Source organism: Paramormyrops kingsleyae, chromosome 11 (assembly GCF_048594095.1).
Source record: "Paramormyrops kingsleyae isolate MSU_618 chromosome 11, PKINGS_0.4, whole genome shotgun sequence".
Lineage (NCBI taxonomy): Eukaryota > Metazoa > Chordata > Actinopteri > Osteoglossiformes > Mormyridae > Paramormyrops > Paramormyrops kingsleyae.
In genome coordinates, this window is record NC_132807.1 from 28,819,159 (window position 1) to 28,838,010 (window position 18,852).

Here is an 18,852-nt window from a genome sequence, read left to right on the forward strand (position 1 = left end):
TGACAGTGTGCAGTTTCAGTGCTTGTAATGGTTCACTGGGGGGAGGGGGGTGTAAGCATGATGAGCCCGTTTGAGTGAGGTGGCAGGAATACTGGTTGCCACCTAAGTTTGGACAATTGGCTTCATTTGCGCTGATGTCGGCCTGTCGAAGCCAACACTCTACCAAATGAGGGCTTCTGTGCTGACTACGGATCCCCCTCCACAGCATCATGCAGGGCTGTAGAAAGATCTGTAGCGAGTGCACTTCAAGGGTCTGCAGAGTAACGGCATTAAACACCTGGAAATTTCTCCTTCACAGGATGGGGCCAAAGTGTGTGTGTGTGTGTGTGTGTGTGTGTGTGTGTGTGTGTGTGTGTGTGTGTGTGTGTGTGTGTGTGTGTGTGTGTGTGTGTGTGAGTTCATGGTGACAGTTCAGTTTTCCATTTGTGCTGACTGCCCTTAAATTGAAGGTGCCCTCCTTGGTTTAGGTGTCTTAAATCCTGTTCTGTGGTAAATGTTTGGTTTGTAACTTGATTCCCGTACCTGTCATTCTGCTGTGAGCTCAGAGTTTAATGATAAAAGGCTGTGCAGCTGACAGTGGCCCACGGAAGGCAGCCCTTGCCCTCTCTCTGCCTAGGATCTGCACTTGCAGATCCTGAAAGCAAACAAGGTCTCTACCTGTGATCAGAAGGTCGCTAAATTGTGATTATGGTGCATGCGCAATAATCACCAAGGCTTTAGATGACGGGCGTATACATTTGTCAGGACGCCTTCTACTTGCGCCCACGATTCGGTAAGCAGATAGGTAACAGGGCTAGACATAAGGATTTAGGAGGGCACAGCCACTTTGGCCTTGGCTATTCATATTTTTTCTAGGGCACAAGGCCATTAAGCCTGGGCACAAGGCCAAAATTACTGTAATTACCAAGTTTAGACAATATATATATATATAGCTTTATTTCAAAAAACAAAATCCAACAATAAAGGAGCCGTCAATATTTTTGTATTTGTTTGCTCAGAACACCCGTATTCTTTTAGTGTACATGACAATTGACTTGACGTTCGTTTTTTGCACACTGCACGCTACCAGTCCTATATCCTCCCAGCAGAGCTTGGTACTTCTCTGAGTCAAATCTGCTCTGCCTCGGCAAATGCTTTTTTACAACACCATCTGACACTTACCTGAACAAAGTAGATAATTTGCAACATTTTGCGGCAGTAGCCGCGAGTTCAGCTTGCTTTCTTTTACGTTCTCGATCTTTGCGAGGCATGGTGACAGCATAAGCAGCAGACGACAACTACACGATGATTACCGATGATTATGATGCACCATTGTCATTGCTGTGGCTCCATAGTAGGCTGGACGATACATACCGTACCAGCCAATCATGCGACGAACACATGATCGTATTAGTCCAGAATTCATTGCGGTTCATTCAGTAGTTGGGAATTACGAGATATGCGGGTCGATCTCGTTTCTCGTATCGAAGGTTGGGTTCGGGTTCAGTACAGATGCATCGATTGTTGACGAGGTAAAGTAGACCGTGTCGTGCGCAAGTCTTTTGTGTAATGAACGTTACTTTCGGTAAAAGGGGGGCATACGGCCAGACAAACATTAAAGGCAGGCCAATCTTGGCCGTAAGGTACTTCAATTTTGAGGAGGCGTGCGGCCAATTTTGAGAGGCACGACGGCCATTGGCCGCGGTGCCGCGGCTTATGTCTAGCCCTGAGGTAATATGGCTAAAACATTGATATGGGTATGGTTAGTAATCTGTGTAATTTCAGCGTATCATCATGTTTATTCAATTTTGTTAGCAGAGCACGCCACATGCTACTGTTTCGGTATGTTATGGAAGCAATAAGCACTGAAGTGGCAGTGAAGAAAGGGCCGGCTTAACAGGCGTAACATTATTTGACAGAGGAGATATCGTGGTCAAACAAGGTAAACATGACATCGGTGGCATGGTGGGACTTTTTGCAGATTAATACAAAACACGCTTATTAAACATAGGCGTACCGCTAATTTGCTTACGAAATTGTGTGCATAAGTAAACATCCGTATAGTACGGAGAAGCCGCCATCCAGATTAATGTTTACAGCAGTCATCTGAAGTCCTGGTGATTTGCACATGTCATATAATCGCAATGTGATATCATGCAGTCGTAGTCGCAAGGTTCAAATCCCATGCTCAGTGAGGCCCTTTAGCAAGGTCCTTAAACCACCCCCCACCACCCAAAAAAAAAAAATGCTCCAGGTGTGCCAGATAGACGATTGACCCTGTGCTCTGACTACTAGCTTTGGTCTCTTCTGTATGTGTATGTATCTGAAAAGGAGCAAAAGATGGAATATGTGGAGGAAGCCCATTCTCCAGTACCTGTTTTTGTACATGGCAAATAAAACTTCATTTCATTTTATTCAACACGCTACTGGGTTTGTGGTTGTTATGTTGTTGAGGCCCTCTGGTTTAGGACACTTCTTCAATTCTCTTGCAAATTAATGCACACGAGATTAAGGTTTTCTTCCCACCCACCCCCCCCCCCTCCCCCTCAAACATCACACATTTTGGAGGAAGTTCTGCTTTTTGCATCAGAGTTTCTGAGTTGTAGCTAATATTCAATAAAGGGTGTCAGTCATCTGGACTAGGGCTGCAGGACGTACGTTGTTAACAACATCAACGGCGCATGTCATGCACATATGCAGCTGTCTCATTGTAATGGCCGGGATGGTTGGTTTGAGAGCATCAATAACTTATGTTAAATTTTTTACTCTGTCACGATGGAAACCATCTTGAATGTTTTTTGTTTCCTTTATCTAGTGTGACTTAAAAAAATGTCACTACTTTTGCATGAGCTCTTAATGACCGGCTCAGAGAACGCATGATCATTTTCGGCTTTGCTGTCAGACTCGCACGTAGACAGTGGCACGTTTGAGAAATTAACAAAATTGAAGGACAAAAGCGAACAGGAACTGGAAGACATTCTGCTGTATCGAAATATTTTGGATTCCGTAGAGACGATATTGAGCAAAAGCAGGTGATTTGCCTGCGCTCCTTTGTGTGTGTTGGCCGCAACACCAGCTCATTTATCTCAGTCTACTGGTAGATAAGTAGTTTTTGGCTGTAGTTTACTTTGGGTGAAATTTCAACTCCCTTTTTTGCTTTAATATGTTGCAATATTTATCAAAAAAAATTCAAATATCAGTTTGAGTGCTGGTGCCCTGGAATGGGCCGGCTTGCCGGTCTGGGTCTCCTCTCCCTAATGTGCTGGTGCTTCAAGGGCTTATAGCCCTGCTTACTGTGCACTTGTACCAGAAAAGCAGTTCTATTAGACGGATCAAAGTGGTTTTTTAAAATTAACAGACTAAAGTGCAAAACGCACGCTCCTGTTCCTGGCTTTACGTCTCATGTTTTACAGGCAGTTAAGACTGGTTTCGCTTTAACGTGGAAGCCTTTAGGCGTGGGAAGAGCAATTAACCAAAGTTTATAAATTTTCTTGTACTCGCTCCGTAATTTGGGAGCGGCTCCTTGCTTTTCTGAAGGCCTCCCTACTTCCCAGGAGTGCCGTTGCTGCTGGCTGGGTCCAGCCGCGGCCTCTAAAAGTGGAGCGGCTATTTCTGGCCATGCCTTCGGTCGCCACGTCTGTGGGTGTGGCTGCGGGCCTGCTGCTCCCTGGACGTTACACGCAGGGCCCTCCTCTCTACCCCTCGGGTAGGATTCCGTGCTCTGGCACATTGATGGATGTATCTTGAGGCTTAATTAACTTGATGTGCTGCCCTTGCTCAACAATCTCTGGAGTCTGAAGTGAAATGTGGTGAGAGAGACTTTTGGACTGAAGACTTGACGTCAGTCCTGAATGCGGCCATTTTAAATAGTTCACTACTGCTGATGGTGCGTAACTGTGTGCTTAGATTGGGGGGGGGGGGGGGGAGAGTCATGGAGTCCCCCCCCCCCCTCCCCATCTCCCCCCTCCCCATCTCCCAAGCTGAACTACAAACATTCCAGGGCTTGGTCTGAGCTACTCAAGTGACACAAACAACGCTTTGGGTGACACGTTCATCGTAGTGGGTGGGGCTCTTCCCCGGTCCGTCTCCAGGCGCTCGACTGGGAAGCGCCGTGTTCTCCCTGCACGGTTTTGTGTGGAGTTCGCATCATCTTTTCTGAGCAGATGGACACCAAGGCTAATGAGCGATTTGCATGATAGAAGATCGACTGGGTGACATTTAAGCAACTGGAAACCGGCTCGCCCCAGTGGGACTTGGTGATATTTGCAGGCTGCTGTTGACGTGATTATCAAATCAAGATCTTCCCTCCTGTCCCATTTCCCCTCTCTCTCCTCTCCCCCCCCCCCCCCCTCCCCAACTTGCACACAACTCTGAAGGGGCGATCTGGGATGTACCTCTTGCTTTAACTTGAACTAGTTGGCTGTATGTTCAGCTTTGTTGCTTTGATAAACATGACTGGCTGTATGTACAAACACGTGCTCTTGATACCCAAGCTGCTAGAAGACCTTGAGCAGGCTCCCATAGTCATGTGACAGCTATGCCAATCGCAGGCTTCCATTCTAGTTTGTTTAATGCAGATTATTAATTTGCATTTCAGGCTACATTAACACTTAGCTTAAAGAGTGCCTCACATACATTGCAGTGTCTGTGTGTGGTGAGGTGTGCTTAACAGCTATTCCGGAAATAATGTTCTCTATACATACAGTGTGCGTGTGTGAAAAGCCGCTGTCTAAATGGTTAGTTTGCCTAAAGCCAGGGGCCCCTTAGTTATATCCCCTGAGGCTTTGCCCTTCTGCTCTAACCCTTCAGAAGTTCCCCAGCCTTCCACTTTGCATCCTCTGTTCTGTTCTGTCTCGGCTCCTTTGTGGACTGCTGGGCTAATGACAGTGATCCAGTTCTTTAGGTCTTTCTCCTGTCTGAGCTCTGGTGCCCAAAATACAGGGAAACGTTGACCTTAAATTTTGCACGTCATGCTCTTCATCCAAACGGCATGTTTTACGGTTATGTGGATCGATGATGGGCAGAGCAGTGACTGGTCACGTGATCGGTGCCACCTTTGTGATTTAAAATACACCTCAGCCATATAAAATATATGAACTTGGCATATACAATTTTAAACAAATAAGAAAAGGAGAAGCTTTGAACTGTCAATAAGGAATATTGCTTGACGGCGAGCACACAGACCTCCCATCATGGAAATGAACGCAGTTCCAACCAATCCTGTGGTAGTAATTAAAGAAGACTGCCTCTGCCCAACAAATGCACCATAAGGTTGGCTGAGGTGGCAGTACACACTACCTTTCTTGGTGCTTCAAGACCAACTTATGTGTTGGGAGGGGGGGGGAGCGAGCAACAGCTCCACAGCAACATTTAACAAGAAGATGTCCCCCCCCCCCCCCAGTCATTTTAAACTGACACACAACAGACTGGTCCCGTGTGCTGAAAATTTGTGCTAACTGAAAAAGGAAATGCTGTGAACTTACTTCACCACCTGAAGTTTTGCCATCTAGTGGAACATGCATGTGTTTACAGTCACAAACATTAGCAATTAGGATTTTCACTTTCAATCTGAAGAAATGCAGGATACCCCCTCCCCCATGGATATAAAATGGGTCACGTTTTTATTTTCAGTACTGGACAGTCGTGTAAAGATGCAGGACGGGCGATACCTCTCCCAGCGACGACACCTGTTCCCCACAGTGAGGCAGTCAGAGGAAGAAACCCAGCAATAAACTGTATTGTCAGCATTGTCCAGTTTCACACTACAGCAGGTGTGACCAGTCTTACCTGCAAAGGGCCGCTGTGTGTGTGGGTTTTCGCAGGGGTGACCAGTCTTACCCGCAAAGGGCCGCTGTGTGTGTGGGTTTTCGCAGGGGTGGCCAGTCTTACCCGCATAGGGCCGCTGTGTGTGCGGGTTTTCGCAGGGGTGACCAGTCTTACCCGCAAAGGGCCGCTGTGTGTGCGGGTTTTCGCTGCAGCTCACTAATTATATTACTAATTAGAGGACTGATTGGCTGAAGAGTCCTCACACCTGGGTTTGAACAGCTGACCTAAAGGTCACCCCGAAAACCTGCATCCACACCGGCCCTTTGCGGGTAAGATTGGCCACCGCTGCTCTACAGCAAAAAGGTGATTTCTTAAAATTTTAGGTTTGTTTGCAGTCCATTCAATTTGTCGTCTTTTCCTGAAGCTCTGGAATCCTGAGGATATTGTAAGCAAATATTGAGCCTTGAAGTAACAATGACTTGTTTATATGTAGTCTAACCATAAGATCACTGTAACCAGTCTGATATGAATACAGTTATCAGGGTAGAATATTCTGGCCCAGCCAGTATTGATGGGTTATCAGTCAGAAAGTGGATCGGTAGTGTTCAGTGTTCAGTGTTCAGTATTCAGTGTTCAGTGTGCGTGTACATGCCTGGGACCAGGCGGAGCTCAGGAGCCGCCTTCCACCTATTTACCTTAAGCACACTGCACGCAATGCATTTTCTTTGTTTATATGACATTCTATGTACAGGAGCCTCTTTGTTTTCTATGAAGCCCGTCTAGAAAGAACTGGCTTAACAAGATCAGCTGCTTTCCCAAGATGCTCCAGTTTTGTGTGTGTGTGGGGGGGGGTGTGTGTGTGGGGGGGTGGGTTGTACTGGTGATCCGTGGTTCTGAGTTGTCAGCACATGGAGTAGAGGCTTCCTACCAGCAGTCTACCTGGGGGGCTGTCGAGCTTGAGCTGCCTCTGCTTGTGTGCTGCGCTGCTATCACCACCCATTATGACTCATGCTGGCGTTGGTGTAATTATTGTATAGTGATGTAATCTTTCTGAAGGCCTGCTCTGTGTGGATGCTGGAGGGAAACTGGTATGAAGTGTGGTTTACAGTCACTCGATGTCAATAGCCTTCTATCTCCCATTACTGCCCCCCCCTCCTTTTGGCCTTGTCCTTGTGAGCACTGGGGGCTGGGCAGGCAGAGTACTCCACGGCCACTATCTAAATTCTTACATATTTTGATGTGGGGTATGTGACTGGCTTGGGGGGACAAATACCTGCGTCCATTTCGCCAAGATGGCTTGAAGGACTTACTGGTATTGCTGCCCCTAAACTGGCAGACCCTGTTGGTTGAGAGTGCCAATCTGAGGGTCGCACAGGAGTCCAGTCTCTGTCATGGTTCCACGCCTTGACTGGGTGAACCTGTGCCCCCCCCCCCCCCCCAGCACATTTTACACCTGTGTGTTGTTTGTTACCCATGTGTGCATAGCCTGTGCCACCCACTTAAGAAATGCGAAACCCAGGACTGTCTACGATTTTGTCTGACTTTCTCCCTCCCCCCCTCTTTTCCAGGAATCGGAGATCAGCGCTGCCTGCAACCATGTAAGTGTGCTCTGCTCTTCTCTCTCTGTCCATCCCCTCCCCCAACCCTAAAATCTCATGAGCTCTAGTGACTAAATTCAAACAGTTCTGAGCAAAGTAATCCTGGCTGCAGGCTGGGTTAGATGATCATTGGCAGTGGGAGCCTCCCAGACGGCTACTGCCTCCTGCTGGAAGCAGTGGGCACAGCACGAGCAGAGCAGTCACTGTGCTGCTGACTCTCTCCAACCACCAATGAGCATCTCCTCTGTCAGCCTTGGGCCATTTACTAAAACCCTACTATTATACTGAACACATTTTTGTATATGTAAAACATTCAAAAATATGGTGTGTAATTCTGGAAATGAAAGTCAGCAGTCAAACTGTAGTTTTATGTTGCCTGTGGTGTTAAGTAGCTGATGCTTTCCATCCTGTGCAGATGTTCCACACACCAAGCTGGTGAAAAGGTACAAGTGTTGCTCCTTGTCAGTTTAATATCTCACATCCCACGGCGGCTCTCTCTGTTACGTGACTCAACGCGGCGATTGTGCAGATGCAGAGATGAAATCCCAGTACGGGACAAATGTGACCTCGATTTATTCTGGTCTCTGAAGCAGCCGCCTGAGGAACCTGCAGTTCCTGGTTTAAAGGGGATGGGGAGCAGGGCCAATCTGATGTGGCCCCCAGGGTGACACCTGCATAATTTACCTGAAGACTTTGCTGCCTTCTGTGGCACTGATGATGGACTCCACCCACCCAAGTGTCCCCTCCTCTCAATAAGTGTGGACCCTGCACACCCCCCCCCCCCCCCCCACCAAACTGGTTAAATGTAGAGCAGTAGGTTCTTGGCTAGTTCACCATTAGGACCCACATTTTTCTTCGGTTCTAAATGTTAAAAATTTGGGTTGAGACTTAATGCCCAAATTCATTGCTCAAAAAAATGGTACGGTAATAATAAAATGCAACAATGCAGTAACATGATGCTTTGGTATTGTCACCTGATGGTGTGATCTCCATGCAGGGTTGGCGTGCTGACTGGAAACCGTGAGAAGCAATGTAGGTCTTGATGAGCTACTCAGTGGGAGGGGCAGGTGCCGTTTCAATGATGGCTCGGAAAGCCAGCAGCAAGGCCGTCAAGCTGACGTGAGGACCTATGCTAGCTAATGAAGAGAGAGAGGGGGGCGTCACGTGACAGTCATTCGGCCAACTGGCAGCCCTGTCAGTCACAAATGTCTAGTCGTGAGACAAGTGCATGGACAAGATCTTTTAGGGTACAAATCTACATAACCAGGAGACAGCTGCAATGTTGTCATCAAATATAGCTGGGCATACATCAGTGCCCTTAGGTTTTTGATGGACCCAGATGGAGATATTGTTGGTGATCTTAGCTGCACGGTGATGTCCTGGAGAATGGTGAATTTGACATGGAAGATGAGAAGGTTGGACTTGGTTATAGGATGGCGATTCCTCATTTTCATGCTGCGATGTCACTGAGGTATGCGGAAATGTTAGGTGGAACTACGGTGTCCTTTGTCAGGAAAGTGGAGTTGGATGTCTACTGTGTAAAAGTGGTAGGAAAAAAAACACTGACTTGGTAACTGGATATAAACAGGGAGTGTACAGAAAGTAGAGGGCCAAGGACAAACCAGTCCATTTTCTGGGATGAACCAGTTGTTCCTCATGTGACTTGGACACCAAAATGATGCGATAAGCCGTCTCTGAGCAGTTCCCGTGACATTGAGTGATGGTTTAGATAAGGGTTTAGTAGTTCATTTTAACTGCTGCAGATGGGTCTAATAGAACTAGGGGTCCATCCTGGAGTCTTTTCTCCTTGTTAAAATGTTTTAGTTTTTAAAATTCAAAATGGCCAGCGCTTTTAATCGTTTTGAAACTGGCAAAGTACAAAAAATCTCTGAAAGCTTTTCCTCTTATGTGTTCCTACAGCTTCTCTGGAACTACAAGTTGAATCTGACAACAGACCCTAAGTTTGAGTCTGTGGCTGTGGAAGTATGCAAGACCACCATCCCGGAGGTGAGTGCCCCCCCCCTCCCCTTCCCTTTTCCTTTTCCCACAGAAGATGAGAAGTTTTCAGACGCTGCCGTTGGCTGAAGAGTTAAGGTCTCCAACCTCCGGACATCCCCTGGTTCTAACGAACCACCCTCCTCCGCGAGGGCTGCATCAGAAGCTTGGGCTATTTCTGTCTGTCTCGAGGTTTGCATGGGGACAGAGATCATGATGCTGAGCAGTATTCCTGTGGGCAAACTGGGGATTTCAGCCAACCATTCGAAGGCTGTTTTAGCGGTCAGCTGTTACCCCCTCCTCGCTTAACATTACTTTGCATGGGTCACGTCAGGTGAAAATGAGTAGCTCTCGTCTATTGATTGTGAACTCATAAAAGGTGATAAGTGGGTTTAACTTGCCTGCACTGAGGGCTATTCTTCACATCTCCTACTGGTGTAGAGGTTAGTTTGTCTAACTCCTCTGACAGTTGCACGGTTGACCGGAGTCTGTGCTTGACCCAGATCAAGGAATGTGCAGAGGAGCCACGTGGGAAAGGCTACCTGGTGTCCTGCCTGGTGGATCATCGCAGCAACATCTCGGAGTATCAGTGCCACCAGTACATCACCAAGATGACCACCATAATCTACAGCGACTACCGGTTGATCTGCGGCTTTATGGACAAGTGTCGCGATGACATCAATGCCCTGCACTGTGGCAGCATCAACACCGGGGAGAAGGTATTTGCTGCAAGCCCAACTTGCGTTCTGCTCTCTACTGCTCGCCGGTTGTGCGGGACCCTAGCGTCTGGTCGGTCTGGCCCTGTTTGTGTCTGATTTAGCTGCATTTTCAGCATTGTTTGCTGACATCAAAAGGAAGCCTAGGATAAGTCAGTCACAGGAGAGTGGAGTCTATGGTTTGTGCAGCAGGGTGTGGTGACCACTAGGGCTGCAATTCCTCCCAAAAAATCTTTTGTAATAATACTGTGTGAAATGCAAGTGAAAGTCAGTGATGATGTCCTATAATTTTGCATCCTATACACTTGAAACTAGATCAGGGCTGTTCAGATCACGGTCCTCAAGGTCTGAGCACGGCTCCTTTTCCAGCCTTCCTTGACCCATGTGTGTGAAGCCTCTGTGGCCAATCAGAATCCGTAATTATTAAACTGCCTGGGAGAACGGAAAACAAGGCCTGGATTTGGAATCGGATTTCAAGAACCCTGGACTAGATTAAGGTTAGCTAGGGTAACTCATAACTAATGTGCCCAAGAAATGGTTTGGGTCACTACTTCCTTTTTTGATTTAATGTCTGGGAGTTCTGGAGTGATTTGTAGTGCTGATGAGGGACCCTGCAACCTCCTTCCCTTTATATGTTGGTTTCTGGAGTGTGGTGTGGTTGTATCCCCTGGCCATCTTCACAGAATTCACCATTTTAAGCTTCAGCCTTCATGTCCAATGTGAGCCGGTGGTGGCTCACTCCTGTCTGAGGGGGGTTTTCCTGTTCATCAGGGATGTCCAGGATCTGGACCCACTGGTCACACAGTAATGGTGCTTTTCCACTGCCGCCAAGAACCGAGCTGTTCCACAGCTGTACTGTGAGGTGGCGGTTTTCCATTGTGAATTATCCGAGCTGCACACGAGCTGACAGCCCTGATTATTTGGTTGCATCACCACCATCTGATTGGTCTAAGTGCAGGGAGATGCAATTTTGTGTCGATATGCATGGCTTATCTAAAGGGAATAAAGGGCATGTTTTATACATTATTCATTATTGGTAGTACCACACATCATGATATTGATGTATTTCCGATAACTTAGAACTTAAATTTCCAACCTCCTACTCAAAACAAGTACTATAGATACTATGGGTTTGTAAAGCAAATGTCAGGGTACCCGTGGTCATGGAAAACCTGGAAAAGTTTTGGAATTTTTAAATAATTTTTCCAGGCCCTGGATAAGTTTTGCAATTTTTAGATAGAGAGGAAAAGTTTTGGAAACTAGCCTTGTTCATTTTTGTCTCCCGCGTCGTTCGGAAATGTACGAGCGGAAGTCAATAGTTAACTACCTTGGCAAACATCCGTTTTACCGCGCAGATTTTCATTTGAGACCGCTTTTTTTTTGCTCGCTATTCCAGTTTTTTTTTTTTTTTGCACGTATTTGAATTTTATTGACCAATTTCCTATTTTTGACTCAGTTTGCCTCTACCAATCATAAGGTACATATAATTTTAATAATTGGGATTAATTTTCGTAATTGAACGCTATTTGCACATTGTACAAAGTTGTGCACCGTCTGTTTATTTGGTAAGTAGATTGGCTATTATCTTACCGAAAATTGTAGTATTATCTGAAACTGCATGATCATCAAATCAAAGCAAACTTGTGTGTTTCGGAAATTTTTCTTATGGTACTGAAAGTTATGGAAATTTATTCTGCCAGAATTGGGGAACCCTGAAATGTACGCAAGCAAATGCAAATTTTTCTAGATACTAACATAAGATGGTGAATCTTGCAGACTTGCTATCAGAAATTAGCACATAGCGTGTACATCCCGCGTTAAAGGCAAATACGTGTGTCTTTGGTTTAGGGGCGGGCAATATCACCTAAAAATTACCATGGTATTTTTCACTTTTTGGACAGTGACTATTATATGGTCTTGTTTTCCAAATTCTGTGAGGAATACCATCTCCTGTCCCTTTATGTAAATAACATTTTGTTACATTCCACTTACTTGATATATCATTTGTCATCTGGTAGACATGGGAGATTATCAACAGCATTTTAAAAAAATTATTTTTTTTTTGCAAAAAGCCCGAAAATCTTTAACTTATGTGCTACAACAAAACTAAAATGACCAGTTCTGCAGTACCCAGAGAAGAATTTTTGGCATGTTGTAGCTGTGAACCTGTAGCCTGTATCCGGGACACAAAAACACACAAATGAAAGCATCAAGGCTCCCAGCTACTAAAATATAAGTGCAGAGACTTCCTGAAGTTCCGGGAGTCTCCCGCATGTTGATTGCAGCCCCATGATGCCCGCAGATTTATACTGTATACATCCAGACATTTGCATTTTAGAGCAAAAGTGCGTGTGCATGACAGAGAACAAAGACCCTGGATCTTATCTAGAATCTTTGGAGGAGAGTGGGGGTCAGTGCATCCGTGCCGTCCCGAGTAACGTACCAGAGTAAGGAGGGGGACGGGACAGTGCATCAGTGCCACCCCGAGTAACGTACCAGAGTAAGGAGGGGGACGGGACAGTGCATCAGTGCCATCCCGAGTAACGTTCCAGAGTAAGGAGGGGGACGGGACAGTGCATCAGTGCCATCCCGAGTAACGTACCAGAGTAAGGAGGGGGACGGGACAGTGCATCAGTGCCATCCCGAGTAACGTACCAGAGTAAGGAGGGGCACGGGACAGTGCATCAGTGCCATCCCGAGTAACGTACCAGAGTAAGGAGGGGCACGGGACAGTGCATCAGTGCCATCCCGAGTAATGTACCAGAGTAAGGAGGGGCACGGGACAGTGCATCAGTGCCATCCCGAGTAACGTACCAGAGTAAGGAGGGGCACGGGACAGTGCATCAGTGCCATCCCGAGTAACGTACCAGAGTAAGGAGGGGCACGGGACAGTGCATCAGTGCCATCCCGAGTAACGTACCAGAGTAAGGAGGGGCACGGGACAGTGCATCAGTGCCATCGTGACACAGTGGCAAAGCTCTCATAATACTGAAGTTTACTCTGTCGGATGATTTAAAACTCAACCAGTTTTTTCAAAATTCTTCATTCCTGACTTTCCTTAACTTTATTAGCCCACATCTAGCTTCAGTGGCTACTTCTGACACGATTCCGCGTTAATTGGCTGGTTGTGCTTTTTACCAGAAACCTTGCATGAAGGCAGTGGTGCATATATATGCTGATTTAGCAAATGTTTTACTTTATAATTTGGTACTTGTATGTAACCGGGTGATTGTTTATTTATTTTTGTTTAATGTGTATAGTTACTCAATGTTTTTGTTTAAAATTTGATAAACACTACACCGTGATGGCAAATAGGAAGCTACATACATTATATAAAGACAAGTATTCAGACTACAACTGAAGCTTTGAAGAAAATGAAATGCTTTTTTTTTTATAAGCAGGCTATATATGTATACAGTATATATATAAAATAAATATAATTAGGCTGTAGACTTCTCCCTTGCTTTGGTTTTACACCAGTGTCACACTCTAAACCAAGCAGTGCTGGGTGAGTTGGATTCGTGCTGTAGTAAGTCTCTTCACTGTAGGGCTTGGTTCCTGTGCGCCAGTGGAAAAGTGCCATAGAGCTGTAGCGAAGCCAGTGATGCACAAACTGGAGCCAGTGACTCTCTAAATGCTTCTGTTTTAAACAGTTTGTGTTGATTAGGTGCCCCCCCCCCCCCCCCCCTCCCCTATTTCCCCTTTATTAGGATCTCCACTCGCAAGGTGAGGTGATCGCATGCCTGGAGAAGGGCCTGGTCAGTGAGGCGGAGGATCCGGGCCAACGACAAGAGGTCAAGGATGAATGCAAGAAGGCCATCCTGCGTGTGGCTGAGCTCTCCTCTGACGACTTCCACCTGGACCGCTACCTCTACTTCTCCTGTCGTGACGACCGTGAGCGCTTCTGCGAAAACGTATGGCCAGGCTTCTCTGTCTGTTGTCGATTGGCAGAAATGCCCTCACCACCACAAGCCTGTTAATTGTGTTTTTGCTACAGGGCAAAGCTGTTTGTATGCAAGGCTGTGTGTCACAGTTGACTGGCCTACAGTCCAACTTCCTGCTTCCGTAGCTCATTTGAAATCTTGCATACTACAGACTTGTCTTTGCTGATGTTGGGTACCATGCTTTAGGTATCTCTAGGGCAGTGGTTCTCAGGCGCCCTCCCTGCCTGAATGTTTTCGTTCCAACCCCACCTTAATCAGGCTAAAGGCGGTTACAGACCGAACGCGGCATGCACTACGCTGCCCTTCGTGCCGCGCGCCGCTCACGGAGCTTCGGGGAGCACTGTGGTCAAAGATGAACTCTCTCGCGATCAATAGAAACAAGGCACCGAACCGGGCACAGAAAACAAAATGGAGGAAAAACTTATATTGTCCGTGTCTGAGTTCCCAGAGCTATATCACACAAGCGCAGAGTCTTTTTGAATTCGAAATATACATAGTCGCTACTGACCGCGAGCCAAAATGACAGGAGAGAGTTTTGAGAACCACGCCTACTCTTTGCGCAGAAGCCTCGCGGGTGAGCACAGCGCAGGCCGCGTTCGGTCTGTAACCGGCTTTAGCCTATTAAGGACCATATAAGCCTGATTAAGGTAGGGTTGGAATGAAAACATTCAGGCAGGGAGGGCGCCAGGAACAGGATTGAGAACCACTGCTCTAGGGGATGGAACGGTCAGACCCAAGAAGATAAGAAGTCGGGTGATGGAAATTTACTGACCAACACATGTACTGGCATCTACTTCACCCAAAAGTTCCACATCCCTGAAGTGATAGTGCTTGAGTACCTTTTTGAAGGCACCTTCTGAGGAAGCTTACCCTGTACTGGATCACTGATAAATGACTTTGTGGAAGCCTGATTCCCTGGTACACTTGTACTGCCTGAATATGTTCATTTTTTTGTGAGTCACAACGGATTCCTTTTCACGTGAAAGCGTATAAAAGGACCGGCATTGTCCCACAGCGTGATTCCGTCCCGCAGCTGCAGCGTGGTGAAGCAGTCGTTTGCAGCAGCAGCGTTTTCCATTCATAAGCCCTTGTAGAGGGATGTGCTTTCATTGAGAAAGATGCGGCAACACAGCTGAGAGCAGGAGGACACAGCAGCCTTGCAGTCTCTCCTGCGAATCCTGCCCTGCTGCTGCACTCTGTGTAGGGGGTCTGCTGGTACCTGGAAGTGGGAGGCTTTTGGCTGTCTGTGCATGCTGGAGTGTTTGGGCCAAGGTGGATTTTGTGTTTTAAATCGTACCGGTTTCTTCATCTCCTTGCAGACCCAAGCTGGAGAAGGCAGGGTCTACAAATGTCTCTTCAACCACAAGTTTGAGGAGGCCATGACCGAAAAGGTGTGTGTGTGTGTGTTGGGGGGGGGGGATGGTCTTTGTGTGACAGATTTAATAGCAGCTGCTCCTGTGTCTCATTTTTGACCTTGACTGCATGCCCTCCCTGTAATTCCAGAAGCTGGTCAGGCATGACTGACTTTATGCAAGTTGTCTAAAAGATTCTCTTCTCCAGATGAGGTCTCTGTCTGGGGACAGTTAAAGTATTTCTTGTGGGGGGAAGGGAGGGGGGATTCGGCAAAATGGTAAAACCCTGAAAAGAAGAGAAAAAAAACAAAACTGCAGACGGGACAACAATTTTCCATCTAGAATTTTTCCATCAGTGGAAGTGAATGGGAAGTAGTCCTGTGAGTTTCAGCCTGTGTGTGTGTTACACTGAGGGACCAATGTCCCCACAATGTGATTAAAAACGTGTTTAGACCTTGTGGGGACATTTTTTGGGTAACTCACTTTTATACAAATCTGTGACTAAAATAAAAAAACAAAATAACTGAAAATCAAAAAACTAAAAATGCCAAAAGACTTGTATTTAGTTTGGTTGCTTATGGTTAAGGTTAGGGCTGGGTGGGCGTTAACCCTAACCCTAACCCAAACATGACGACCTTATGCCCACAGGAATGAGCTCCCACACGGATACATACATAATCTGTGTGTGGCTGTCAGCGATCACTTGGCCCTGACTAACCAATCATCATGCTGTTATCTGCAGTGCAGGGATGCTCTCACCACCAGGCAGAAGCTCATTGTCCAAGACTACAAGGTCAGCTACTCTCTGGCCAAGGCCTGCAAGTCAGACCTGCGCAAGTACCGCTGCAATGCAGACGCAAACCTGCCGCGAGCCCGCGAAGCCCGACTCTCCTACCTGCTTCTGTGCCTGGAGTCCGCCGTGCATAGAGGTCAGTCTGTGAGCCGCGAAGCGCGGACGGGATGGAGTCACTGCGCAGTGAGCCGACCTTGGCGTGTTGTGTGGGTCTGCGACAGGCCGCGTCGTGAGCGGCGAGTGCCAGGGTGAGATGATGGACTACCGCCGCATGCTAATGGAGGACTTCTCCCTAAGCCCCGAGATCGTGCTCCATTGCCGCAGCGAGATCGAGACCCAGTGCTCCGGCCTGCACCGCAAGGGCCGCACCCTGCACTGCCTGATGCGGGTGGGCCGTAGCGACAAGGGCGTCGTGGACGAAATGTGCCAGCGTTCAGTGAGTAACCCCCCCCCCCCCCCCCCATTACAGCTTCAGCCAACTTTGCAGTCACTGAACCTCAAGTCTAGGCTCTCACCCAACCAGCTGGCCTTCATGATTGTCAACCACACGTGTAAATGAAGCAGTGTAATCTCAAATATCTACTAATTAACGCCGGTTAATGAAATGCTGTACAGATGTTCTGGGTTGGTGATGGCAGGGACATGCCGGTTTGGTAATGATGGGATCGATCCCCCAGCGGCTTAGTGGTCGCAGTGTTGTGATACGGAGGCCTAATGCCACTTCTCTCCAGCTTCAGAACCTGATTCAGGAAGCAGACCCTGGGGCAGACTACCGCATCGACAGGGCCCTGAATGAGGCCTGCGAGTCTGTCATCCAAACAGCCTGCAAGCACATCCGCAGCGGGGATCCGATGTAAGTCTATACGCCTGCTGTCAGGCTGCGTGTCCCTGGTTACAACCAGACATGTAGACGACCTTGTATTTAGTGAGGACGACCTTGTAAATGTAAGCTGGCCGTCTGGTGTGGCATGTTTGCCCCCTGGCACACTGCTGTGTCTGCAAGCTGAGCTCCGTAATGTCAACAGCAGGCTCCTTTAGGCAATCGTATGGGGAAAACATGCAATATTAAACTCAAGTGCATGATAAGGAGGCCTTGATTGTAGTAGTGTAGGCCGTTTTTTTTTCGGCAGACAATGAACCACTGGAAATAATCTCAAAATAAATCTCATATAGACCTAGCAGAGAGGTCCTTTAAAATCTAAAAGCAGTTGGTTACTGACGGTATTGCGTTTTCACAAATGTTTTTTGTGTGTGCAGGATTCTCTCTTGTCTCATGGAGCACCTCTATACTGAGAAGATGGTGGAGGACTGTGAGCACAGGCTGTTGGAGCTCCAGTACTTTATCTCGCGTGACTGGAAGTGAGTTTTTTTTTTTTTTTTTAAACACACCTCTGCAACATTTTGGGCTGTGAATCTTTTGCTTTCGAAGGTCGTCCTGCTCTTGTTCTCATGAAAATTCATAGCTGGTATTTAAAAAGGTGATTTTATTTTAGCCTAGCTTTATGGTAATTAATGGGTTACGCCGATGTGCTGGGAAACGGGTCGTTTGCCGTGACACAGCGGGTTTATATTGCCTTAGTGGGTTAATCATTTGCGTGAGGAATCAAATATTAAGACAAATACAGCAGATTTAGCTTTTGCTTTTTCTTCCAGGGCTGTGGTAGTCAAAAACTACCTTGTAAGATTAATTGTTTTAGCTTCATTTTAATTCTGCAGTCTTGGTCACATGATCCCGATTCCAGTACAGCTCACCAATGGCTGTATTGGGCTTTAAATAGGTTGTACTGGAAGCTGGAATGTATTTGTTACCCACCCACCCCCCACCACAGACTGGACCCCATCCTGTACCGGAAGTGCCAGGGAGACGCCGCTCGTCTGTGTCACACGCACGGCTGGAATGAGACCAGCGAGGCCATGCCACCCGGGGCAGTCTTCTCCTGCCTGTACCGCCATGCCTACCGCACGGAGGAACAAGGCAGACGGGTGAGGTGGCGCCGCCGGATTGGTCGGCTTTTCAGGCAACTGCTGTAGCGACGTATTGTCTCCTCCAGGGGGCCTCCTGGAGTTCAACATTTAACTCTAATCCCTCGAGCCTCACCCTCAGTATGAGGTTAGCGTAATGGAGACAATTTTTTTTCCCCACGACTGAGAATTTAGATAGAGGCGGATGTACAGCTGGCGGACGGAAGCCCAGAGGAAAAGCTGCTTCAGATGCCGGCACACGATTACACACCAGTGACTTAATTAAGATACTCGATAAACAAAGGCGGCGTTTGAGAGCTTTTGTTACGATTCCCAGAGTGGGTGTAGGAATGGCAGCCAAGACAGTCTTTGTGTACAGTGTTCCGATGCGAACTTCAGCTACTCTTCTGCAGAAGTCTGCCTCTCAGTGTTCGTTTATCCCGCGCTTTTGATATTTAATTTTAGTGTCGACTAAAGTTCATTAGCATCATGCTTTGCTGATGCTGAGCTTTAAAGAAAAGACGAGTCTGACAAAGGAACCTCCTCTTAGGTATGAATAAATAAGCAGTTTAAGAGTTTTGACCAATGTTGGGGCAGAGCTGTTGCTTGGAGTGCTGTGATTGGCTGTTGGTCTTCATGCATTCATAAAGTGTTAAACATGGCTACAACTATTTATAATAAGGCATAACGTCACGTGTTTATTATGCATTATAAACGCTCTATGAAGCTCATCTGTAATGCACTATA

The 18,852-nt window shown here is 47.1% G+C and overlaps 1 protein-coding gene across 2 annotated transcripts in view; it reads left to right on the forward strand.

The window, feature by feature from the left end:
* The window catches only part of glg1b (golgi glycoprotein 1b), a 35,027-nt gene that overhangs the window by 5,152 nt on the left and 11,023 nt on the right, over positions 1-18,852 (forward strand). For both annotated transcript variants that reach the window (XM_072718371.1, XM_072718370.1), the window contains exons 2-11: positions 7,314-7,343; positions 9,264-9,350; positions 9,842-10,057; positions 13,765-13,968; positions 15,318-15,389; positions 16,093-16,279; positions 16,365-16,579; positions 16,875-16,996; positions 17,401-17,502; positions 17,973-18,126. In XM_072718371.1, the coding sequence (XP_072574472.1) occupies positions 7,314-7,343; positions 9,264-9,350; positions 9,842-10,057; positions 13,765-13,968; positions 15,318-15,389; positions 16,093-16,279; positions 16,365-16,579; positions 16,875-16,996; positions 17,401-17,502; positions 17,973-18,126 (1,389 nt within the window). The remainder of the gene's footprint in view (positions 1-7,313; positions 7,344-9,263; positions 9,351-9,841; positions 10,058-13,764; positions 13,969-15,317; positions 15,390-16,092; positions 16,280-16,364; positions 16,580-16,874; positions 16,997-17,400; positions 17,503-17,972; positions 18,127-18,852) is intronic.